At 48.7% G+C, this 24,834-nt stretch overlaps 2 protein-coding genes across 2 annotated transcripts in view; one reads left to right on the top strand and one right to left on the bottom strand.

Annotated features, from left to right (window-relative positions):
- The window catches only part of Dnajc7 (DnaJ heat shock protein family (Hsp40) member C7), a 36,624-nt gene extending 22,198 nt beyond the window's left edge, over positions 1 to 14,426 (top strand). Inside the window, exons 5-14 of the mRNA XM_052197329.1 lie at positions 596 to 670; positions 4,153 to 4,271; positions 5,394 to 5,547; positions 5,888 to 6,052; positions 6,772 to 6,863; positions 12,190 to 12,263; positions 12,507 to 12,653; positions 12,844 to 12,996; positions 13,580 to 13,642; positions 14,112 to 14,426. Of these exons, the coding sequence (XP_052053289.1) occupies positions 596 to 670; positions 4,153 to 4,271; positions 5,394 to 5,547; positions 5,888 to 6,052; positions 6,772 to 6,863; positions 12,190 to 12,263; positions 12,507 to 12,653; positions 12,844 to 12,996; positions 13,580 to 13,642; positions 14,112 to 14,149 (1,080 nt within the window). The 3' untranslated portion in view covers positions 14,150 to 14,426. The remainder of the gene's footprint in view (positions 1 to 595; positions 671 to 4,152; positions 4,272 to 5,393; positions 5,548 to 5,887; positions 6,053 to 6,771; positions 6,864 to 12,189; positions 12,264 to 12,506; positions 12,654 to 12,843; positions 12,997 to 13,579; positions 13,643 to 14,111) is intronic.
- An 887-nt stretch (positions 14,427 to 15,313) lies between these two features.
- On the bottom strand, positions 15,314 to 22,246 carry Cnp (2',3'-cyclic nucleotide 3' phosphodiesterase). Its single transcript, XM_052197335.1, has 4 exons — positions 22,122 to 22,246; positions 20,276 to 20,945; positions 18,072 to 18,211; positions 15,314 to 16,741 (listed from the first exon to the last, which is right to left on the bottom strand). The coding sequence occupies exons 1-4, from the start codon at positions 22,122 to 22,124 to the stop codon at positions 16,292 to 16,294; spliced, it is 1,263 nt and encodes a 420-aa protein (XP_052053295.1). The 5' UTR covers positions 22,125 to 22,246; the 3' UTR covers positions 15,314 to 16,291.
- Positions 22,247 to 24,834: the final 2,588 nt, after the last annotated feature.

Genomic DNA, 24,834 nt, shown 5'->3' on the forward strand with positions numbered 1-24,834 from the left:
TCTGGCTGTTCTTGATCTCACTATGTAGACCAGGCTGGCCTCAGACTCAAGAAATTTGCCTGCTTCTACCTCTTGAGTGCTAGGATTACAGGTGTGTACCACCACACCTGACCTCAATAGTGTTCATTCTCTCTCTCTCTCTCTCTCTGTCTCTCTCTCTCTCTCTCTCTCTCCCCTCCCTCCCTTCCCCTCCCCTCCCCTCCTTCTCTTGGCTTATCAAGACAGGGTTTCTCAGTGTAGCCCTGGCTGTCCTAGACTTGCTTTGTAGACCAAGCTGGCCTCGAACTCAGAGATCTACCTCCTGAGTGCTGGGATTAAAGGTGTGCACCACCACACCCTGCTTCAGTGATATTCTTGAAAGAAGGAATTCATCAGGGTCTTAGTGACTCTTATTTTATTTTATTTTTCTGAGACAGGGTTTCTCTGTGTAGCCCTGGCTGTTCTAGAACTTACTCTGTAGACCAGACTGGCCTCGAACTCAGAAATCTGCCTGCCTCTGCCTCCCAAGCGCTGGGATTAAAGGCGTGCGCCACCACCTCCCAGCCTTAGTGACGGTTATGATTGTTCAACCTAAACTTTTTTTTTCCTGGTGTAGTTCAAGAACGCCAACTCAGTCATGGAGTATGAGAAAATAGCAGAAGTGGATTTTGAAAAGCGAGATTTCCGGAAGGTAAGGTGGAAGTGACTAGAGCCTCCTCTTGTCTGGGCTGTGATAATGCAGAACAATCTAGACTAGTACATTGTCATTAGAATTTGGCTCTGACTTTTTCTTTCTTAAAAGTATTTTTTGCTAAGTTGCTTTATTTCTTAATTTTATTTGGCTTTTTAATAAGGAGCAAAAATAAGGAGCAAAGGTAGCTCTGAGATACTAATTAAGGGAAATCCTGCTGAAAATAAATGCCGGGGTTGAATAATCCATTTTATATAATTAACTTGCTTCTAATGGAGTAGGTACTATAAATAAGAGTGGGGAGAAACCCTTGTTACACTTTTGGAGTGTGTGTAATTTGTTACTATCACCTTTCTCTGCAGTCTGTCAACCTCAGCTTCAAAGTGTTAGGGTTACAGCATGAGCCCCTGCTACCTTTTTGATGTTATTTTAGGTCTTCTGTGTAGCTCAAGCTGGCCTGAAAGTTGGCAGTCCTCTGCTGCCACTATATCCAACTTGGTGTTAGACTTTAATAAACTTCACAGCATGTGGTAGGTTTTAACAGTCTATGTGTTAAAGGGATTGATGTATCTGAAATGGGGAACAAGTGTGAAAATTCCAGGATTTTTCTAGACCTTGGAGTTAAGCGTGAAGTATAGATCTCCCTGTTTCTTAGATAGTCGTGAGTACTAACTTTCACTAAAGAATCAAAGTAGGAAGCAGAAGATTGGCAGAGGTCAGAAATCCACATCAGGAGATTTATGGACTCCTTCAACAAGGTGATTTTAGTCCAAGAGTAGTTGTATCATGTGTAGGAATTTGCATAGGACTTTCAGTAGCAGCTGTCCAGGAAATGTTTTTGGGGAACAAGTAAGCATCCTTTTTGACTCTCATACTTTGAGGGCTTTTATTTGGGACTAAATATATCTGATTAGTTTATGCAGATTTCAAACATTAACTTAGTTTCTTCTGCCCATTGGTTTTAATAATCATGTCTTTGTAGAGTGTGTGTGTGTGTGTGTGTACACGTACACAACTGTTTGGAAAGTGGTTCTAACTACTGTCACGTTTTTTTTTTTCTGGTCACATAGGCAAAAGCTTTGTCCTAAAAGGCCGTCTTTTGGGTTTCTTTTCTCTCTTGCTCACTCTGGAGCCAGAATCCTGAGTTTGTGACAGAATCCTCTGTTTGTGACATCCCAGCCCCCCCACTCTAGCTCATGGTGATGTCACAAATGAAGAATTATGATCCTGGCAGGGGAAACAGATGAACTTGGAAGAAACAAAGATCTTCTTTGCCTGCAGCTGTCCCTACTGGGGACGTACGTGGTGGGGGGTGGCAATAAGCATTGCTGGGCCTCAACTGATGCTCCTCACGCCGAGCAGAGCCAGCTCTGCATAGAACGGTGTGCTTGTGAGGCCTGGGTGTGGCTGCTCGGCTCTCACTGGCTTTTCCTCTCTGTACCTCAATTGTCATCACTGTCCTTAGAACTTCCAGTGGCCTGCACCACTAAAGGAGCACCTTCTTGTCATTGCTGCATTGGCAGGACAGAAAATGTCAATGAATGGCTCCGTGTTTTTCTTTTTTGAAATGACTCTATAGCACCGGCTGTCCTGGAACTCGCTGTGTAGACCAGGCTAGCCTCGAACTTACAGAGGTCTGCTTGCCATTGCACCCTGCTTGTGTTTTTACCCCGCAGTTTTTGAATAGGGCCTCTTGGTGCAAATAAAAAGCATGAGAAGATAGTTAATGAGTGTTCCTTCAAACAGGTCCTCTGGCCTGCTTCTCCTCTCTCTGCTCTCTGTCCCCAAGTGCTGGGGTAGAGCTCCGTGTCGAGTTGTTCCTCCACTAAACTGTGTCTCCAGCTGTTTCCCTGTACCATGTTGTTGTACATACATCAGATACACATTTTTAGATTTGTTTGCATGAAAGGTAGTGTGCTGTTGATATTATATACCTTTTTTCCTCCTCTGAATAGGTCTTTCTACAGTGGTACATGGAGTATTCGTGCATTCTTTTAGAGTTATGGAATATGTCATTATATCAGTTTACAACAATGAAAGTTACCTTTCCTTGCTTTTAGAATTCATACTCAGAGTCTTAGAGGTAATGGTGTCCCTTAATTGCAGATTTCTCCTTTGGTCCGTTATTCTTAGGGAGAATGTGATCTAGTGAGGATATCCCAGGAATAGCAGCTAAGTAAGAAATGAGAGCTCAGAGAACAAAGTTGTGGAGAAAAGAATGAATTCCTGGAGAGCTGTGTGACTGACAGGGAGCTCGCTATAGCTTTGGTAGGTATGAGAGAGACTGACTTGGGATGTACACAGAGCAGCCTGGTGATAGGAATGTGACGTCCATTAGAACCCTTATGGATGGCTAGTTCACTGGACCTTCCATACTGAAATGAGTGTAACGGGCGAACCAGAAGTAAGATGTGCTTTAATTCCAGCACCCAGGAGGCAGGAGCAGCTAGATCTCTGTGAGTTCAAGGCCAGTCTGCACTATGCGGTGAGTTGCAGGCCACCTAGAGCTACACACTAAAACTGTCTTTTTTAAATGTTTCCAAAATTTTGTTGATTTATTTGTATGACTATTTTGGCTGCATGTGTGTCTGTGCACTCTGTGCATACCTAGTACCCTAAGTGGCTAGGGGACGGCGTTGAAGGCCTTTTGTTTAGATCCCTTGGGACTGAAGTTACAGACAGTGTGAGCCACCATGTGGAAGAACAGCCAGTCCTCTTAACATCTAAGCCATCTCTCCAGGCTCATCCACCCCCACCCCATCCCCACCCCCACCCCCACACACCCTGTCTTTTAAATGTCTGAAGCTGTTGTCACAGTGCAGCAGCTTCTGTTATGTGTGCAGTACTGATTCTATGCCAGGTTATTTTTGCTCTTCTTGTCTCACTTGCCCGCTAAAACCTGACAGATAATGAAAATAGTAAATGGTGTTGATGAGAAGAATGTGAGCTTTGATCATAGTCACTGTGGGCTCACCATGGAGGCTGCTTTCTTGGTTAAGATGAGAGGCTCTGGCTGGGCGGTGGTGGCGCACGCCTGTAATCCCAGCACTCTGGGAGGCAGAGGCAGGCGGATTTCTGAGTTCGAGGCCAGCCTGATCTACAGAGTGAGTTCCAGGACAGCCAGGGCTATACAGAGAAACCCTGTCTCGGAAAAAAACAAATCAAAACAAAACAAAAAAAAAGGTGAGAGGCTCTGGCATCCTACTGTATTTAAGATGGAACTTGGGTGACCTAGAGCCTTGCTTTGTTCTCTATTTGTTGGTCTTCTCATCATCAAAATAAAGGTAATGATACCACTTCTTAACTCCATGGGGTAATAGCATAGTGTTAGCTGTCATCCTGTGTGACTCCACCGTTTTCATTGAATGAATGTGTAGAAGCTTTGATACTATTATACCAATAAGCAGTGATGTCTTTCAGCAAACTCAAGTGAAGCCATTTCAGGAGTCCAAGTTGAAGAGCTTACTTTCCTCTTCCCTTAGGTTGTTTTCTGCATGGACCGTGCCCTAGAATTTGCCCCTGCCTGCCATCGATTCAAAATTCTCAAAGCAGAGTGTTTAGCAATGCTCGGTCGATACCCAGAAGCACAGTTTGTGGCCAGGTATGCAGTCTGGCCAGTTCATTACTCAGATGCAGACTGGGCTGCTGGCTGGCTGGCTGCTCACCACATGGGGGATGGGTGTCGGCTGGGGCTGTTCATGCCTTCCTGGAGCTTAAAGCTGAAGAAGGGTAAAGCAGGTTAAGTCCAAGACTCACAAGGTATGTCGGATGCAGCTGCGGTACGGTTGCTCGAGCCATGTGTGAAAGAACTTAATGAGTCTGAGTTTGTTTAAGCTCTCTTTTCATATATCTGTGGGAGTTGGTTCTCTCCTTCCCTTCTATGAAAGGTTTAGGGGACTGAATTTAGGTCATCAGACTTGGCAGCAGTCTCTCTGTCCTGGGCTTGTTTGAATGCAGTTCTTTCTACTCCAGGAAACTCTTTTATCTGTCCAGTCCATATTGTAACTCTTGTATCCTTTCTCGGTCCCTGGTCTCTACTGCAACTGCTTACTCTGCCCTATGCCAACATAGTGCAGAAGCAGCTGCAGATAACAGCTGGGCTAGAGTAAGTCACATTCTATGGACATGACCAGAAGTTGGGATGTGGCTTGATTGGAAGATGCTTGTGTAGCCTGGTTTCAAGCCTCAGTACCATGGGGTGCTAGAGAGGCAATGGCACAAGTTATAGCATACTGTGTGCCTCATTGGTAGAATTTGTGCTTATCTTGTACTAAGCCTTTAGTTCGTTCCCTATTACAAATCACCTAGCACCAAAATATGAGGGAAAAAATGGAATACAAAATAATAACAGAAAGGACTTAGCCCTGTGGGCAGTAGTTTGTTCACCCCTACTCTAGTCCAATAAAGATCGTGAGACACAAGCAGTATATTAGGTGGGGGTGGGGGGTAGAGGGGAAGGTGGGAGGTGGGCTCATTGGTTAGTGGGGGAGGGAGGCTTATCAATAAAGTGCCTGCCTCTCAGGTTACAGGTCCTGGGTTTAATCCCTGGCACAGTAAAGATAAATACAGGTAGTCTATTTTAACAAGGTTTGTTCTTGGGAAGCTAGTCTCCTATGGATGAACTTTGAATACTAGAGCCATGATGGAGAAACAGTCTGATCACAGACAGTGGGGATGGCCAAGACTTTGTACACCACAGCTGAAGGTGTCCTTTTTGTTACAGTGACATTTTACGAATGGACTCCACCAATGCCGATGCTCTGTATGTCCGCGGTCTTTGCCTTTATTATGAAGATTGTATCGAGAAGGCAGTGCAGTTTTTTGTACAGGCTCTCAGGATGGCTCCTGACCATGAGAAGGCTTGTGTTGCTTGTAGAGTAAGTTTCAAGCCTGATGTTCTGAAAGTGGGGATCAAAATTCTTTCATATCTCATGATGAGCGAGATTAGGGCTATTAGTGGTGAGGTGAGGGCAGGTGTCACACTCCATGCCTGGGGCCCTGGATTCCATCCCTCCCAGCAAAGTGGGAGGGGAAGAGAGTAAAGAGCTGGCTAGAGTGGAGGACGGAGACAGCCCCACTTGTCAGTGTGTTAAACCTTCCCTTCGGGCCTGCGGGCAAGGGCTGTGTCCCGCCCGGCAGCTGGGATGGAGGAGAACCCTGAGGAGGAGTGAGCTGAGGCTCTCTGGACTCAACTGACCTTCCCTTGCTTTTCTCCAGAATGCCAAAGCCCTTAAAGCCAAGAAGGAAGATGGGAATAAAGCCTTCAAGGACGGCAATTACAAGCTAGCACATGAACTGTACACAGAAGCCTTGGGGATAGATCCCAACAACATAAAAACAAACGCCAAACTCTACTGTAATCGGGGTACGGTTAATTCCAAGGTAAGCACTTGATCGGGTGTCAGAGGTCTTCAGAGATCTGCTCAGCAAGTGTAAGCCAGATAAAAGAATGGTGCCCCTCGTCCTGTAAGGAACTGCCTTCTGAGAAACGAACTTGCCTTTTTGTGTGAGGTGTCGAGAACTGGAGAGGCAGCTTAGCCAGCCATTCCCTCCTATTCTTCCCCAGTTGTCTCTTTGCTCTTTTGAGAGCAGCTAGCAGGTCTGTGCCATTTGATGAACAAGTGTTGTCATTCCTCATTTGAGCAAGAATTTGTTTATTCTTCAGGAAAGAGGAAATTGACAGTGTTAATTAGGCTTTTATAAATTACTGAATACATGGAGCTGAGAATGACCACGGTCATCCTATGGCCCTGTGTGCCATAAAAGAGACTGGGTCCTATGGAATTCTAGTAGTTAAAAATTGTAGTCTTTCTGGTCTTTGTAGTTGGTCCATGGAAGAGTGGAGGGCAGGAACCACCCTTCTGTTCGTTGTTTTGGTTAGGCACTAGCATGGCACACTAGAGGCACTTTAATCAGTAATGGTGTGGCCTTTATCAGTAGTAAAGAAACCAGTTGGAAATTTGCTCTCTTTAGCCCTCTGACTTTCCCAGGAACCAAGACCATAGTAGGACAGGGTCTAGCCATGGTCACATGGTCTGGGCTCCCTCGGTCAGTGGCGATATGAAGCATGATTGCTGTCTCTCTCTCTCTCTGTCCTGAAGCTTAGGAAACTAGAAGATGCCATAGAAGACTGTACAAATGCCGTGAAGCTCGATGACACCTACATCAAAGCCTACCTGAGAAGAGCTCAGTGGTGAGTGCGCTGGAGGCTTGCAGGGACGGACGGGGCTGCCACTGGCTACCTAGGGGAATTGTGTTGTGATTGAGAAAGCAGACCCAGGGATGTTGTGAGGTCATTTGGTCCTTCCCCCTGCCTCTAGGTGGGATTGTTCCAGTCCTAGACTATCTTTATAGACCTCCAGCGGAGGAGATTGCACACGCTCCCTCAGTCTCCCATGCCTGTGTCTAACGCCCCTCACGGTCAGTAAGTTTCCTCTGATGCCTGACCCGAATTCCTTTCATTAACATGTGAATCCATTTCCTTTGAGATTTTGTGTTGTTCACTTCTGCTCTAACTTGGCACAGTGCTTGGCACATCAGTGCTCACCCAGTAAGTGTTTTCTTGGATGGATGTGTGGTGCTTGGGAGAGGAGAGAAGGAAGGCTCTTACAGTTGAGGTGCGCCTACCTGCAATTTGTCACGAGCAGGGAAAGTACAGTTGAAAGCAATTTCTCAGCCGGGTGGTGCTGGTGCACACCCGTGATCCCAGCACTCTGGGAGGCAGAAGCAGGTGGATTTCTGAGTTCAAGGCCAGCCTGGTCTACAGAGTGAGTTCCAGGACAGCCAGGGCTATAGTGAAACCCTGTCTCGAAAAACCAAATCCAAAAAACAAAAAAAAGTTTAAAAAAAAAAAAGAAGCAATTTCTCTTGGCTCAGCGGTGCAGATTATGTATGTATATATATATGTATGTATGTGTGTGTGTATGTATGTATGTGTGTATGTGTGTGTGTATGTATGTATGTATGTGTGTATGTATGTGTGTATGTATGTATGTATTCTCTTTTTGATAGACCCAGGATAAATAGTTCACGCCAAGTATTCAGAGCCAAGAGAGCTCTGTGAAAACCATCGTGCCTGCCCATATTTTTCCCAGATTCTCACCAACCTTTTTGCTTATTTTACTCTTTACTACATCCTCTAGAGAATTTTCTTCAGACAGAATAGTACCAAGGTCTAGAATGAACCTCTCCAAAAGCGTGTTTTCTGACCTAGATGTAGGGACATAGCCTGTAACGCTAGCACTTGTAAGGTTGTGGCAGAAGTCACCATTAATACAAGGCCAGTGTGGGCTATAGAATGAATTCCAAACCAGTCTGAACTGGTGGGGAGATGCCAGCCCAGTGGGGCCTGAGATCAGATCTCCAGAATCCACATAGTCTGGTGTCTATAACCCCATCTCACTGTAGAGGAGTCAAGCAGCTCTGTGGTGAGATGGAGGACCGGAGAGTGCCAGCAGCTCACAGGCCGACTAGCCTAGCGTATTATACAGTGCTAAAAAGACACCCTGTCTCAGTGAGATGAAGGCCAGCAGGCAAGGTGACCCTCCGCCTTCATTAGGTGTCCTTGGTGAGTGTGAGCATATGTTCCCACAGACACACACACACACACCACGGCTCTGCTCTTAACACCTGGCACAGTGGACAGAAAAGGTCATTTCATTGCCTCCTACTCTCTTAGCAATGAGGTTCCTGATTTGGATTTTGTTGGGGTTTTGTTGTTGTTGTTTTGTTTGTTTTTTGTTTTTTGAGGCAGGGTTTCTCTGTATAGCCCTGGCTGTCCTGGAACTCACTCTGTAGACCAGGCTGGCCTCGAACTCAGAAATCCTCCTGCCTCTGCCTCCCAAGTGCTGGGATTAAAGGCGTGCGCCACCACCGCCTGGCCTGGTTTGGATTTGGGTGTTTCCTTTTTTTAAAAGTGGCTAAGCTGGCCTCAGACTCTCTGTATATACTGAAGATGGCGTTGGACTTGTGGTCCTCCTTCTCTAGTGGACACTAGCATCGGTACAGCTTTATTGTATTTTTATACATGCTAGGAAAGCACTCTACATGACAAGCTATGCCCAGCCCTATGGGATTGTGTGTCCTACCCCCACCTGTCTCAGCCTGGGGCAGTAGCCTGGTTTTAAAGATCCTAAAGGAAAAGGAAGTTCTTGGGTGTCTGTCATTTTTCCAATGTGTATTTTATTTCTAACTAAACTGTAAAGTCCAGAGGACAAGCACTGCTTACTAATGCTTGAGCTAGAAACTCCCTGCTCAGTGGGACAGAACCCCTTAGATCCTCAACATTAAGATATAAAAACTGATATATGCGATTTTTTTTTTAATAAAATTAAGTGGATCACTAAGTCTGTCCAGGGAAAACATAAATGAATTGTATTATCAATTCTGAAGGACTAACTCTTATTCATTCCAAAAATCATACCCACTGTCACATAGAAATAGAAGGCTAGAGGTATAGCTTAACTGTATAGACCCTGCCTAGCATGTCTGAGGCCCAGGTTTACTGTCTCCCTGTCCCTTACCCCACAGAAGAGAATGAAAATTGGTGGGGTGCTTGCCTAGCATGCACAGATGCGGTCGCTGGCACTCTGTAAATGGGCTTGCTGTCCCGTGTCTATATCCCCACACTAAAGAGGGAAATAAGAGGATCCGAAGTCCAAGGCTGGGCTAGAGAGATGGCCCATTGGGTAAAGGGGCCTACTACCACCATCAAGCTAGACAACCTCAACTCCAGCCACAGGACCAATATGGTAGAAAGAAAGAATTGACTCCCAAGGGTTAATGAGCTCTGACCTACATACATACAGTAGTCAAGCACTCGAGTACATGTGAAGACACACACACAGTAAATGTTTGTTTATGTTTTTGAGAGCAGGTTTCTCTGTGTAGTCCTGGAACTTACTGTGTAGACAGAGACCCACCTGCCTTTGCCTCCCAAGTGCTGGGATTACAGGTATATGCTGCAACTGCCTGATCAGTAAATGATTTTAAAAATTCATAAGTTCAGCCAGGCATAATGGCCTATACTTTTAATCCCTGCACTTAGATGCCAGAGGCAAAGCAAGTGTCTGAATTTGAAGCCAGCCTGGTCTACAAGGTCCAGGACAGTTAGGACTACACAGAGAAACCTTATCTCAAAAAAAAAAAAAAAAAGGTCAAGGCTAGTCTGAACTACATGAAACTATGTCTCAAAAAATTAATTTAAAAAGAAACCCTTTGACCCAACTGAAGGCTTTAAGCAACACAAAATGCACAAAATTCCTTGCAATTTTTTTCTAACAGCAAAAGAGCAGAATCCTCTGGGGCCTACTACCCTGATTCTCTGGGAATGGGAAATATGAAGAGTTATGCATTCTTAGTTTGCTAGGAAACAGTAGAACAGATGAGTGTGTGTGTGTTTTCAGCCAACAAAAATCAGAGGTTGTTTTATTAATTCCTTGTTTTGTGTCTGAGTGGCTTTCCTCTGAAACTCCACCCCAGTGTGGGGCAGTGGGGCACTGTGGCATAGTAGGTTGAGAATGTAGCAGCAGTCCCAGCAGCGCTGGACTCTGAAGACACGCCAGCTGTTAGTTTTAGCCTTACTAGAGAGGCTCGATCACCATACAGCTGCTCTCAGCTTAGCCTTAAAGGTGGACCGATGAGCCAGGCACTGATGGTGCACGCCTTTAATCCCAGCACTTGGGAGGTAGGAGCAGGCGGATTTCTCAGTTCGAGGACAGCTACACAGAGAAACCCTGTCTTGAAAAACCAAAAAAAAAAAAAAAAAAAAAAAGTTGGACAGATGAGAGCTGTGTGCTAGCTCTCTTGGCACAAGCTAGAGTTCCTCCTCTCTCCCTTAAAGCCTTATTTTCTCTACCTTTTCTTCATTATTTAAGAGATGTGGAAAGATTTTTTTTCTTTTTTTTTTTTTTCTTTTTTTTCTTTTTTTTGAGTTTAAGTGAAATAATGCAGATCCTCCTGGCAATTCACAAATGTAATTCCAGGCTTGGGAAGCTAAGGAGGAATATTGGCAGTTCAGGGCCAGCTTGGGCTACATAGTAAGTTCTAGTACAGCCTTGGCTACAGAATGAAAAAGAACTCACCTCAGGAAAAAAAATAATAATGCAATAGTAGAATGCAAGTCAGTGTCAAGGCACGTTCAGTGCATTGTGTATAGGCCTAGTGATCATGAAGGTCACTCAGGTGTCGGCCTTGTTGTTTGTGTTGAGACAGAGTTTCTCCATATAGCCCTGGCTGTCCTGGAACTCACTATGTAGACCAGGCTGGCCACAAACAGAGATCCACTCTACTTCCCTAGTGCAGGATTAAAGGTGGACTACCACCACCTGGCAGTGTGTGTTACATTACTATACTTCATTTATCTGACACTTCGACTTGTGAATTAGTTCTCTATGCTCCTAGTTACACTGTGTCTGTAGGGCATTGTGGTTTTGGCTTTTGTTTTTATTTGGTGTGGTTTTATTGAGACAGTCTCACCATGTCAAACAAGCTGGCGTGAACTCAGATCCTCCTCCTGCCTCTGCCTCCACCTCCAGACTCTGTGATTAAAGGCATTGTGCCACCATGCCTGGGCTCGATGCTGTTTTGGGGGTTTTGGGTGTGTGTGTGTGTGTGTGTGTGTGTGTGTGTTGTTTTTTTATAAGTCATAGATGAATGTGTTTTTAGGAATTCAGAGAGCCTCTTTGGCCAGCCACATTGGTATCAGTCTTCCTGCCCTGGCCTCCAAAGCTGATGTGCATTAGATGGTCTAGTGTGGTAGAAGTGTGGACTGACTCAGGGGTGTAACAGCTAGCTGCACTGTGTGGACTCTGTCCATTCTTTGCAGATATTGTGTCTGTTAGATGGAGAAACTTGGTGCCATCAAATGTTAGAATACCTCTAGGTTCTGTAAGAAACAGCGCTTTCAAAGTCTGGTGCTCTGCCTCTTCCTATAATTCCTCCCATTTTGGCTCAGGTCCCTCTTTGCATTTGTGCTGCGGAAATAGAAGCAAGACTGTGCTGGGGTCCCTTCTGTCTCACCTCTACCTCTGAGATTGATCGATCTTAGTGGAAGCATTTGCCAGCAGCTTCCAGGCCGACCTCGATCCTTCTACTGGCTTAATTAACACACTTGTAGCCTTGGTTGGTGCTGGCCCTGCATGTGTAGTACTGAAGATGTCAAAGCTCTTTCACAGCAATGTGTCTCCTGTGGTCATTTCCTCTTGTGTTTCAGTCCAGAGCAGTCAAGTGGGTGCTATCACATTGCCTGTCCTGGTGGGCAATGCTATGACACCAAGAACTTTTCCCCTAGCCCTTGTCTACTTAGAACAGGATTGCTGCTGGGTACATGTGCCAGGGGACTCTTCTCCCTTGAGGAACTAAGAGTTAATTCATTTTTTCGATAAGGGATTCTACTGTTGGATGAAACATCCTACCAAAAGTGTGTATCTCTTGCATGAGCCATACCTTCTCCCTAGAAGGTCCCACAGGCCATTACTATTTATGTCTAAGTTCAGTATTACCCTGTACTTCCTTCTCAGTTACATGGACACTGAGCAGTTTGAAGAAGCTGTGCGGGACTATGAAAAAGTCTATCAGACGGAGAAAACAAAAGGTATGAGGACAAAGGGGCTGTGGTTTTCTTGACCCTAAATCAAATTTGGGTTAGTGGAGGTAGCACTTATTTGTCACTAGCCTGGGTGGGGCTCAGGCACCTGTGTTCTGCCTCTGGCTCCTCCCTGTTATTCTCACTTCTGTGTATTCAGAAGAAAACACCGAAAGAGCCCCAGTTGTGGTTGCCAAAGTTCCTATGGTAGAGGCAGCTGGGCTCTCTGTTGATGCCACCTGTCTCCTCCAGAGCACAAACAGCTCCTTAAGAATGCACAGCTGGAGCTGAAGAAGAGCAAGAGGAAAGATTACTACAAGATACTGGGAGTTGACAAGAACGCCTCCGAGGATGAGATCAAGAAAGCCTACCGGAAACGGGCCTTGATGCACCACCCAGGTGAGTGCTGAGGAGGCGCGGCAGACCCACTGTGCAGATGCACTGGGCACCCGGGAGGCCCACTCTGCAGTGGGAAGAAGGGGATGCTGGGCTCCCCGTCCTGCAGTCTGTGGGAGGTGCCACATTCCAACCTCGGACAATACTAGACTTTGTTTTCCTGTGTCCCTGGTTTCACTGAATCCTCCTCTAGATCGGCACAGTGGGGCCAGTGCTGAAGTTCAGAAGGAGGAGGAGAAGAAGTTTAAGGAAGTAGGAGAGGCCTTTACCATCCTCTCTGACCCCAAGAAAAAGACTCGCTACGACAGTGGACAGGACCTGGATGAGGAAGGCATGAATATGGGAGGTGAGGTGGTTTTGGCATCTGGAATGAAAATGGTCTCCATAAAATGTTTTTTCTAAAGCACCAAAAAAGCCCCCATTACCAAGGCTTCTGCCCTCTGGGCAGCTGGGCTGGGACACTCCAGAGAGGAGGTCTATTACTGGTCAGCCAGTGACATAAGCCAATAAGCTGTCATAAAATATGAGCTAGGGCAGGAGCCATCAGAACTGTTGTGACCTGGACTCCCAGTCCTGTGCTCCAGGACTGGCATGGGGATTTTGGAAACCCTGAATTTGAGCCTTCCCAGTACAGCCCCAGCATTCTAGGAAGGCACGATGCAGATGCCAGTCGTAGGTAAGAAGATCATTCAGAGCAGGTTAAAACGGAAGCTTTCCTTTAGACTGTACTTGGAGGGGATATATCCCAGGAGCAGGAGCAGCAGGTCCTGCCCGGGCTGACGGTCGGTGGTAGTGGTAGTGGTGGTGGGGTTGCTGGCATCTAGGCTGAGATAGAAAGGGGAAGTGAGCCACAGACGGAACTCTCTGTGTCTGGTTCCTCAGATCTTTCTGATTTTCCCCTTTTTTGCCCCTTCTGTGCTTCTCACCAGATTTTGATGCAAACAACATCTTTAAGGCATTCTTCGGTGGTCCTGGGGGCTTCAGCTTTGAAGGTAGGTATGCCTGCTGCTCTTGAGAGCTCTCAGGTGACAGACCAGCACTGGCCCTCCTCACCCAGGCAGTACCTGGGAGATCCAAGTGGGGACAGCTGGATCCTTGTTCAGTAGGCCTCACATCTGTTCTAGTGTGGCTAATGAGGCTCCTGGGTTTATTTTGCCTGGGACCATTCTCAGTGCAGTTGGCAAGGTGAGAGTGGCATCACCAAGCCCCTTAAGATCATGCCTTCTCCATAAGAGCGAGCCAGGGCGCGCAGAAGCTGCACACAAAGTGCACTCCGGCCCAGTGGTAGGGTGGCCCAGTGGTAGGGCGGGCACGGCCTTGCGTGCTGGCCTGTGCTCCAGGCTTAGGCTGATGGATACCTCAGAGTCTCTGGGTTAACTGCTCTTGAAGACTTTGGTATCACAATAGTGGTTTTCCTTAGAAAACCAGAGCCAACTAATAAGCCTTTCTTTTCCCTTTCAGCATCTGGCCCAGGGAATTTCTACTTTCAGTTTGGCTAATGAAGGTCAACTCCTTAGAACCCAGAAAATGCAGACTTGCTTGGTTTGACCATGAGTGTGGACACTTCACCTCCTCCATCATGTCCCTGTGTACTTAGAGCAGTTTCGTTTTCTCAGTCGGGTGCCCTGTGTCTGTATGAGGGGTGAAGGAAAGGAAGCCAGTGCTGAGGACTAGGGAGGGAGGGAAGCCAGGGGTAGACAGGGAGGCAGCTTGTGAATTTTTGTTGTATTGTTTAACTTTATTAAAAAAGAAAAAGAATAAAATGGTTTGACCGTTCTTTGGTCCTTAGCTTTGGTGGCTGCTCTGTACCTGAGGTTCATCCGGGAGCACAGGTACCAGGGAGGGGGGGGGTGTGTGTGCTCACTGTATAGGCTCAGGCTAGAGCAATCCTCCTGCCTCAGCCTCATATAGTAGGACACGGGAGGCTGGAGGCATAGGCCTGAGGCCCAGCTCTGCTCCTGGCCTCGGCTCTTTCAGAGCGTGACAGGCCTCGCCCAGCCTTTGCTGGCTTAGGGCTCAAACTGTTGGAAACTCTTCTCTGCAAATGCATGACTGGTCTCTTCCTGCTTACATGAGGCAACATGGAGACGGGCTCTGCAGCCCCATGACACTGCTCAGTCAAGTTGCTGTTCTGAGCAGACACACGAGACTCTAAAGCTAGACTGCAGGTGCCGATAGCACGGATAGCCAGGGAGAGAGAGGCCTTGAGCCAGAGCAGCAGAACAGTTAGGCCCGGGCAGTTCTGAGCTGTCAGGGCTCTGTGAGCCTGGAGGGGCTGCTAAAGGCCTTCCTGTGGGCATGAGGAACACTGGCAAGGCTGCCTTCCCCGAGTACCCTGCAGAGCCCATGCTGGGAACTCGGGGCCTTGCTGAGGTCTTTGGGGCGTGGTCACCTTAGCTGTCAGATAAAGGCTTTGTGCTCTAAGGGCCTGGCTCCCAGCCAACCCCACCTTCTGTATGAGTCCGAAGCCAGCCTCTCCTTTCTGCTTCATGAAAGCCAACACTGTTGCGCTGCCCAGCCTCATCACAGCTGTGCCCAGCCAGCAGAAGGGAGACAGGACCGATGGCCCCAAGCTGTGGGACAAAGCTAGTCTTAATGTCCACAGCCCTAGCCCCAGGGCAGACTGAGCTGGACATAGAAGGCCAAGAGTGACAGCACACAGCTGGGATTAACATGATTTATTTCAGTATCAGTCTTAGTTGTTGCTGAGGCGGGCAACACAGAGGGTAGGAACATAAATCCCAGATTCTTGGGTGACAACCCAATTAGCAAGGTCCTGTTACTGAATAGAAGGCAGAGTGAGGTATTGCAGGAACCACAGCACACAAGCATGTTCAGACATCCCCAGAGCAGGAGATGGGGCTTCCTCTGGCCAGCTCAGGGTCTCCTCCATTGGCTCTTGGTACCCATTACCCTCCTCTAGAGGAGGCCCAGAGGCACCATGGAGGCAAGATGGGCTGGGCAGAAAAAGCTGGAGCTTCTCAGGGCCTCTCACCTTGGCCTCCATCCACACAGCAGACGTGCTGTTGTGAGGGCTAGATAGCCAGACCGAAACCAGAGATTGGCTTCTGGTAATTCCACTTTCTCCCCTAGTGATCACACCATTACCTAGTTACAGTGTGAAGGAGACAGGGACTTAGGAATGGCCAAAGGTGAGAGGTAAACCCCCTTTTACAGCCCAGTAAATAGCGCAAGCCTTCCCGGGGCCTATAGTGATTATAGAGAGGGGAGTCGACCCCTCTCTAAACTACTGCTGTTTTCCTGTGGCAGTAGCATTTGTTCCTAGCATGATGTGAGGCAGCTCTGGGGTGCGTGTGTGCAGCTCTGAATGGGCAGGGGCTAAGGGAGGGTTAACAAGTTCCCGGATGCATCTGAGCAGATGCCGCCCCAGGCCCAGTGACCCAGCCCTTTTATGATGGCTGCTGGTCCAGGTTTCTGAATGGTGTCTTCCTCTGCCCACCTGCCTGTGTTGAGAGCTTGAGTGTTAAAGGGATCAGGGTGGGCACAAGGAACTGGTGGTTATTTTACAGACTCCTCAAAAGTTATATAGGTAGGTTAGCTTTGAGTAAAAAACAAAAATAAAAATCAAGTGGAAGGCTTGGAAGGTTGTTCCACAACCGTGGAACAGTGGTGTGACCCCCTCAGATGATGGTACAGATCTGCATGGCACCTCCCTTCCGGCCACCGTGTGTGGGCACAGGTTTGCCCTTCCCATAGTACCCCGTGAAGATGGCCTTGACCTCCATCTTCTTAGCCAAGCTCAGCATCCAGCGCCCTTTGCCCAAGGAACGGAGCTTGCCCCGGGAGAGCTCCCCCACCTCCTCACCTTGGCTGCCCCCCTTCACCTGCTGCAAAATCTCTAAGAGGTCAAGGCCTGTCTGCACCGGCTGCACATCAGCTGCGCAGCCTAGGGTGACGTGAGCTCTGCTCCCTGGGGGCAGGCCCTCTGAGGAAGATGGCTTGTCCAGATCACTTGGCCACAACAGCAGCTCCTGCTCATTCAGTACCACCTGGGCCCCGGCTGTCTTGGGTGTCACAAAAAGAGCAGAGATGGACAGTTTGAAGGCCTTGCCATAAGATCTCTTCACCACCTGGGGAAAGAGAGGGGGCCCATGTTAGAGGGACAGCTGGCAAAGCTGACAAGCGTGGTCCATTCCCAGGGGAGAAAATGAGTGTGGTTGTGCAGAGGTCTTGTTTTGTGTTGTGTTGTTTTGAGACAGGGATTCTCTGTAGCCCTGGCTGTCCTAGAACTCACTCTGTAGACCAAGCTGGCTCAGAAATCTGCCTGCCTCTGCCTCCCGAGTGCTGGGGTTAAAGGTCTGCACCACCACTGCCCAGCTGTACAGCAGGCGTTGGGGAGTGTCTCTTTCAAAGGCAGACCAAACAAACACACAGCACAAGCCACTCAAGCTAAGGTTGGAAAAAGGCTTTCAGAGAGGTACCAGATACAAACCCCATTTACTAAGCCCTAGGCTCTGAGTGTGTTGCTAGCCTTTCTGCCTTGGCTATTCACTTGTCAGAGAGAGGGAACACTAGAGCCTACCTCCAAGCAAACAGGATTGATAGTGGTGAAGAGCCTGCATCAGGATCAGCGCTAATGTTGCTCCACGGCTCGGCCCCCCTCCGCCCCCCAGCGCTCTGTGACCTGTGTCTGATTACCTCCGGGCACACCTGATCCCCTTCCCGGAGTTCCTGTGACCCAGCTGTAAAATCTTTTTGTTCATGGGCTTCTGTTCCAACAGCAGTGTGTAGCAGGTACTTAGAGCATTATTAAACTAGACAATAGGAAGGAGCAACGGGATATATATTCAGCCATTCCACTGGAGTAGGCTTTGAGGACATGGGTGGACAAGGCTTTGAACACCTGGCTCTTAGCTGCCACTTCCCTGGGGACGACAGGAAGCAAGCAGGTGAATGGCTGCTGGGAAGGCAGTAGTAAAGGAGGCTAGGAACCAGGCTATGTGCCTGGAGATGGCTGTATCTGGCCATGGGCTGCGTGCTATGGGGCAGCAGGACTGGGTGGCTCAGTATCCTGAGCCACTCCTGCCCTCTAGAGCAAGGCCAGGCCTCAGAGGTAAACTAGAGCCCCAGAAAAACCGGGCTCTCTGGAACACAGGACTCAGTATTTGAGACTCTGAGACTTAACATGGGTTTGAGAGGCCAGAGCAAGAACCTGCGGCTGCCTGGCATTCTCCATAAATCTACGTAAGGGAAAAGGCCCTTTGGCAGGCCCTGGGGAGAGATGGGACTAGTAAGTCCCTAAGAAAGGATAGCCAAGTGCAGACTACACCGAAGGCTGAAGGCTGCACGTCTCCACCACCCTGTGATGTCTCTGCTCTACACTGCAGTTCCAAGATGACTCCAGCCCACTTCCCCTCCTCCCCCACCCCCACCCCCGGGGTGTCCCCGGGGAGAACTCACATCCTGCTGGGCGTATTCTTCTGCCCCAGTGGCCTTCCCGTAGTCACAGAATTTGGTTGTACAGTGCAGCACACCTGGAGGTCTCTTTCCAAAGTAGCTGACCAGCTCCAGCTTCTCCTTGGGTTCATCCCCAGAAATAACTGCAGAAGAGAAAATGTCCCGTCAGGATGGGTAGCTGCGCTTACCAACACCTATCTCGGAAACTGCAGGCCAAAAAAACAGAGCCATCGATCACTAAGACGGTCTTGAGCCGCTCTGCTGTGCTTCACTTAACCTGCCAGCAGGAGACTCAGCTCACTTAGCAGAATGCTGGCCTGGTCTGAGCAACGCCCCAGGTTGAGTCCCCGGCACTGGCACCACAGTAAAGCAAGCATGGTGACATACCAGGAAAATATATGCAGGAGGATCTGGAGTTCTTGGAGTGGGGGAGTGGCAGCTGGGATCCTTGCCCAACGTGTATAGGGTCCTGGGTTTAATGCTGGACAGGGAAGAAACTAAACCATGCTGGCTTTACAGATCTTTACATCTCAGGCTGAGTTCTAAGGCATGTGTAACATAGGGCTGGGCCATACAAGCCAACGGCCAACATCGGACCTGGAAAGGGAGGCAGGGTGAGAAGGTGGCAGTGGGAAAGCAAAACCCCTCTTGCCACTTTCTGGCCATATGGGACACATGGGTGACCTGTCAGTCCACTGTGACGATTCCAGTTGCCATACCTCCAAACTCCTCAGGACCTCTGAGATTTACAGCAACCATTTCACCCAGGGGTGACTGCACATGCCCTGCAGGAAGGGTCCTGGGTACTGTGGGACAGGATGTCAAAGCTGGCCTTCCAGAGGCCAAGCTTGGTGGCTGACTTCAGTCTCTAGCTTTTCCATTCCTTCCCAAAGGCTAACACTTCAAGGGATCCTCTATTCTGACTGAGCACACCTTGTTATTGTCTCTGATGTCCCCTGTCACACTCTAAACAGAAAAGCGTTCTGGTGTTTGTAGCCAAAGCCAGCATCAAGCAGTAACCATGCCTGAGCCAGCACCAGGTCTGGCCAAGAAGCCCTGGGCTCTTAGGGTTACCCTTCGCTCTATACAAGAAGTGGGCTGGCTCCTGACCAACATCTTCCCTGTAGGTAGAGTTTGAGGCTTAGGAGCCCAGAAACAGGTTTTCTGAGAACTCACATGGACATGAAGACCTGTTTGCCTTTGAGCAATCGAACAACACAATGAAGAGGTTTCTTTGCAGACCAGCTAAAATCGAGAGTGCCTGTCTCTTCAGTACTGGGGAGGTAAAGGCAGGAGAAAGAACTGCAAGTCAGAGACCAGTCTGGCGGATGGAGTGAGTTCCAGGCTAGCTGTGGAAGACTACATAGACTCCGTCTCAAACAAACAAAATAAAACACCCCAAAAGACTCAACCTGTGGGACACTCTGGGGGAACAGGACCATTGACTACCCTTCCCTACCCCAGACTATCCACTCACTGGAGCCAACAGCCTTTACCAGGAAAGAATCCTCTTGGCTCCTACCCAGGTACAGGTGGCAACTCCTTTTTGTTGTTGTTTGTTTGTTTTGTTTTGTTTTTGTTTTTGTTTTTTCGAGACAGGGTTTCTCGGTGTAGTCCTGGCTATCCTGGAACTCACTCTGTAGACCAGGCTGGCCTCCAACTCAAGAAATCCACCTGCCTCTGCCTCCCAAGTGCTGGGATAAAAGGCGTGCGCCACCACCGCCTGGCCGGTGGCAACTCCTAACATCCTTTCTGGGCATGTCTCTTATGTGGAGAGAATGTTCTAGAAGGCATTAAGCCAGGTTCTCTACAGCTTGAGATGCCATGGAGGGGCCCAAGACCCATCCTCCGGAAAGTCACACGTGCCTTGCTACTTTTCTGCAATTTAGGTTATAGGACATGGCGACAAGAATTACAGGTTTCCCACCTCCAAGACTCAGATGGTGGTCTAGAGCCAAAATGGGAGGATGGTGCTGCGGAAAAAGAGGGGGGCAAAAAAGCAGCCACGGACCACGGACGTGCCTTCTCCACTAAAGCCTCGCTTCCGGCTAGTCCTGGAAGCTGCTACCCCTATCCTCCACCCATCAACCCTATCTTTTGAGCTAGCTCAGCTGCCTCAATGGCTGGCAAAGCCAAAGCGAGTGCTCTACACACAGGCAAACAGTACAAGGCTGTAGCTGCCCCTCTCCCTCCCCACAACCACCTACAGTGTCGAAGCTCTTTCTTGAAGGCCTTGTGATTCCCCAGCTCCTCCAGAAAGACCTGGCCGGCTTTTCGAAGGGTCTCAGAACTCTTTTTGGTCAGGAACCAGCCAAAGTAGAGTGGCAGAAAGTCCTTCTCCAAGCCCGGCTTCAGCTTCTTCAGGTCTTCAGCTGTCAGCTGCCATTGGTTCTTCTCCTTGAGCTGGACACAGTCTAGTCGCCACGCTGTCTTGGGCTCCACCAGCACCACCTGGTACTGGTACTGGTCCGCCATTTCAAAAAGCTGGTCCAGCCGCTCCCTCTCATGGTTGGTGTCATCCACCACAAGAACCCTGATGTCCCGGCGGCAGTAGCCAGCCAGGTCCTCGTCCAGACGCTTGTACTCCTCGGGGAAGTCTGCCCGAGAGCCAGGAATGATCTTGTAAGCATCAGCAGACACCATCTTGGTGCCGTTGCGGTACTTCTCCAGGATGAGCCGAGCCAGAGTGGACTTGCCGCTGCCCGGCAGGCCACGCAGGATGAACAGCGTCTTGCACTCGTGCAGAGTAGCCACCGTGTCCTCATCTTGAAGGAAAGGGAACTGCAGCTCTGGCTTGTCCTTAGCTCCTGAGGATGACATTTTTCTGAAGAAGATCTTGGGCAGGAATGTGCGGCTTTTTCGGGTAAAGCTTGTGTTCTGTGTAAGAAGGAAAGGGGAGATGTCAGCCCAGGCTCCTCAAAGCCAGACCACAGGCACCAAACCCTAGTCTTTGGCCTGGTTCTCCCAGAGGGGGACCAGTTGTCAGTTCAGGAGTCCCCAAGCCTAACTTAGAGCACTTGAATGGCCGATGCTTTCCCAGGAGGGGAGTGGTGGTTTTCTTCCTCCCAGTAGGTTCTTCGGTATCTTCCACAGCGGGGTTGAACTGAAGGAAGCTATCGAACCTCTTACTCTCCAGGCTCCAAGAATCACTCTGCTACCCCTCAGAACACCTTGGTGGCAGGGCCTGCGAGGGCAGCAAGTGCCTGTTACTCCCAGTCAGCCCTAACTTATATATTCTTGGCACCTCTTAAGGATGTCCTGTTTGGAGGCCTGAGGCTCTATGTATGGGCAAAGCCTTGGCCAGCTGCCTTGGCTCTCTGAGTGTGCAGAGGAGGGTGACCCAGAGACCGCCTCCCTCCACCCAACAATGGCACCAACAGATAATACTCTCTTGTCTGGGTATCTGGGGACAATGGTTCCACAGAGGGCTGGTGGGGGGCAGGGCAGGGGGGTACTGGACAAAGGGCCTCATTCACAACCACCTCCTCCTCTGCTCTCTCTGTGCCCCCCATCCCCCAATCTGTAGGACTAGGGGGCACAGGGCACCTGTATTCAGGGATCTCTAGCCCCCCCCCCCCCACTTTGCCGTGTGGTAGCAGCACCTCTCTGACAAAAGCAACTAAGAATAGCTGTTTCAACTGTCATCTACACTGGCTTCCGCCTTTGGTGTGCACCCTGAGAATTTAGCTGGCTTATGGTTTCTTTGTAGCCTTGAGCAGGCACCCACTCCCAGCGCGGGCTCCACAACAGTCCTGGACTCCCTGGTGCTACCCCTGGCCCAGACCCATTTGCCAGCTGGTGTCGCCAAGGACCATCAACTTTCTCTTCCCTGCTCCGATATTTTTTTGTCCAAAGACACTGAGACTCCCCCCAAACTGTCCTCCCCCGCCCCTCCCCGATCCCCTTGCCTTCGGGCTGCCTTAGAAAGCCCAGAAGTTGGACCTCAACTCCGGAACCTGGTGATTTCATTTGCAAGCAACTTCTTCTGCCCAAGACACTCGTTTTCAGTTAGCCTCTCTCCCGCCCCGGCCCCCACGCGTGCACTGCGCTCACCATGATGAGTGGGCGCACCGCCGTCACCGCCTTTGCAGGCACTATGTCTCCGGGGCCGCCCGCCTGCGCGAGGGACACGGGCGTCTCGGGGGTGTCGGGGCCGGACGCGGGGCTCTCTTCATAGCCCGGGGGCGGGGCGCGCGACGGGGCGGGGTCGGCCCGAGCCTCTGCGCACGCGCTCGCGGGGAATCAAAACCCGGTTGCTAGGAAGCTGCGGTCTGAGCCTTGACAGAAAGCAAAGGCACACCTGGGCTCTCAACGCCATGCCACCTCTTTGTTACTTAAAAGTTAAAGATTAACTCTTTCCCTCCTCTGAGACAGGGACTCGCTATGTAACCCTGGCTGTCCTGGAACTCACTCTGTAGACCAGGCTGGCCTCGAACTCAGAAATCTGCCTGCCTCTGCCTCCCAGAGTGCACCTCCACCGCCTAGCGAGGTAAACTTTTAAAACAGGAGGCAGTTATTTTTCCTGGGTCCCCAGGCAGGCTAGGATGAAATGGGTGAAGCATAGCCGTGCATGTAGCAGGCACATAGCTTAAAATTTTGAAACAGGCCCCTAGACCTTATCACAACTGACGTGTGATAACAGGACCATTCAGGCCATGAAACCAGGCCGACAGGCATCACCGCCTCCTAAAACAAAAACAAAGACCTAATTCATCAAAGTCCATAATTCTGGGAAAGTTCCTAAATGTACTAACCTTGATTTTCAGCTTCTCTAATCTGCTTCTGACTGAAGTGTGTCAACACAGGATGTGGTTTTTAAGCTTAAAAGCCCACCCTGAGCAAAGTGCTGGACTACCCTGGGATGGCAAACATCTGGTGTAGTGGCAGGATGGTTAAGAAAGCCTGCCTGTTGGCTTATGCCTGTGTCTAAGCAGTCTTCTTTGATGGACACCCTCTCGACACCCCCCCCCTAAAAAAACAACGGTTTGTTGTTTTCAAGAGGAGTCTCATGTAGCCCAAGCTAAGTTCAAACATCTCAAGGATGACCTTGAACTTCTGATCCTCTTGCTGGAAATTCATGCTTACAAGAACATGCCCAGGGGGCTGGAGAGATGGCTCAGCGCTTAGGAGCACTGACTGCTCTTCCGAAGGTCCTGAGTTCAAATCCCAGCAACCACATGGTGACTCACAACCATCCGTAATGAGATCTGACGCCCTCTTCTGGTGTGTCTGAAGACAGCTACAGTGTACTTACATATAATAAATAAATCCTTAAAAATAAGGAAGGTTGGATTAAAAAAAAAAGATTATGCCCAGTTTTTTAATATGCTGGGGTTCCTGCAAGCTAGGCAAGTACATCCTAACTTTGAGAATGTGGTCTCGGAACTTTGATCCCAGCACTCAGGAGGCAGAGGCAAGCAGATCTCTGTAAGTTCGAGGCCAGCCTGATCTACAGAGTGAGTTCCAGTACAATCAGGGCTACACAGAGATACCCTGTCTCAACAAAACAAAACAAAAAACCAAACAAATATATATACATATATATATATATATATATATAAATATATAAATTATATATAATTTATATTATAAAATGTATATGTGTTATAAATATATAATATAAATATATATTATGAAATATTTTATATATATATAATTTCTCAGGCGCAGTTAAGATGGTGTTGTTTGGCCATGTTACCCTGAGTTGGACTTCAAGGCCCTGAATGGTAGGAAAGAACCAACTCCCTCAACTTGTTCTACTCTGTCACAAGCATGTCACAGTATATAGTAGGGCCACACACATAAATGCACACAAAAATAAATTAAAATGTCTTGAGACAGATCTCTCTGTCTAGCTCTGTCTATCCTGGAACTCACTGTGTAGACCAGGCTGGCCTCAAACTTGCAGAGATCTGTCTGCCTCTGCCTCCTGGATGCTGGGACTAAGCCACTGACTGGCTTAATGGATGATTTTTGTTTTATATGTATCGATGTTTGCCTGCATATGTGTCTCTGTGGGGTTTTAGAAGCTCCTGGAACCGGAGTTACGGATAGTTGTGAGCTGCCATGTGAATGCTGGGAACTGAACTCAGGTCCTCTTGAATTGTAGCCTGTGTGTGTGTGCTTAGCTTCTGAGCCATCTCTCCGGCCTCATTTAAAATGCAATTCTAAAAAGACATGGTTTAAAATATTTTTATCTAGGGACTGGGGCTATACGCTTGGAGTTAGGACACTTGTCTAACCAGCAAAAGTTCCTGGACTTGACCTGGGAATAAGTTTGGGGCACCAAAGAAATTCTGCCTTTGAATTGCCTCTCACTTGATTGGAATCCTGGCTTCATCCCAGCCTAAGTCATCTCCAGCCCTGCTTCTGGACCACATGACAGAGGCATGTGTGATGGTTTGTATATGCTTGGCCCAGGGTGTGGCACCATTAGAAGGTGTGGTTCTGTTGTGTGAAGTAGGTGTGTCACTGTAGGCATGGTCTTTAAGACCTTTGTCCTAGCTGCTTAGGAGCCAGTCTTCTCCCAGAAGTTTCAGATGAAGATGCAGAACTCTCAGCTCCTCCTGCACCATGCCTGCCTGGATGCTGCCGTGCTCCTACCTTGATGATAATCCACTGAACTTCTGAACCTGTAAGCCACCATCTCCAATTAACTGTTGTCTAAGACTTGCCTTGGTCATGGTGTCTGTTCACAGCAATAAAACCATAAGACAGCCTGATCCTTTTTTTTTCAGATTTATTTATTTTATGTATATGAGCACAC

This window comes from Apodemus sylvaticus, chromosome 10 (genome assembly GCF_947179515.1).
Source record: "Apodemus sylvaticus chromosome 10, mApoSyl1.1, whole genome shotgun sequence".
NCBI lineage: Eukaryota > Metazoa > Chordata > Mammalia > Rodentia > Muridae > Apodemus > Apodemus sylvaticus.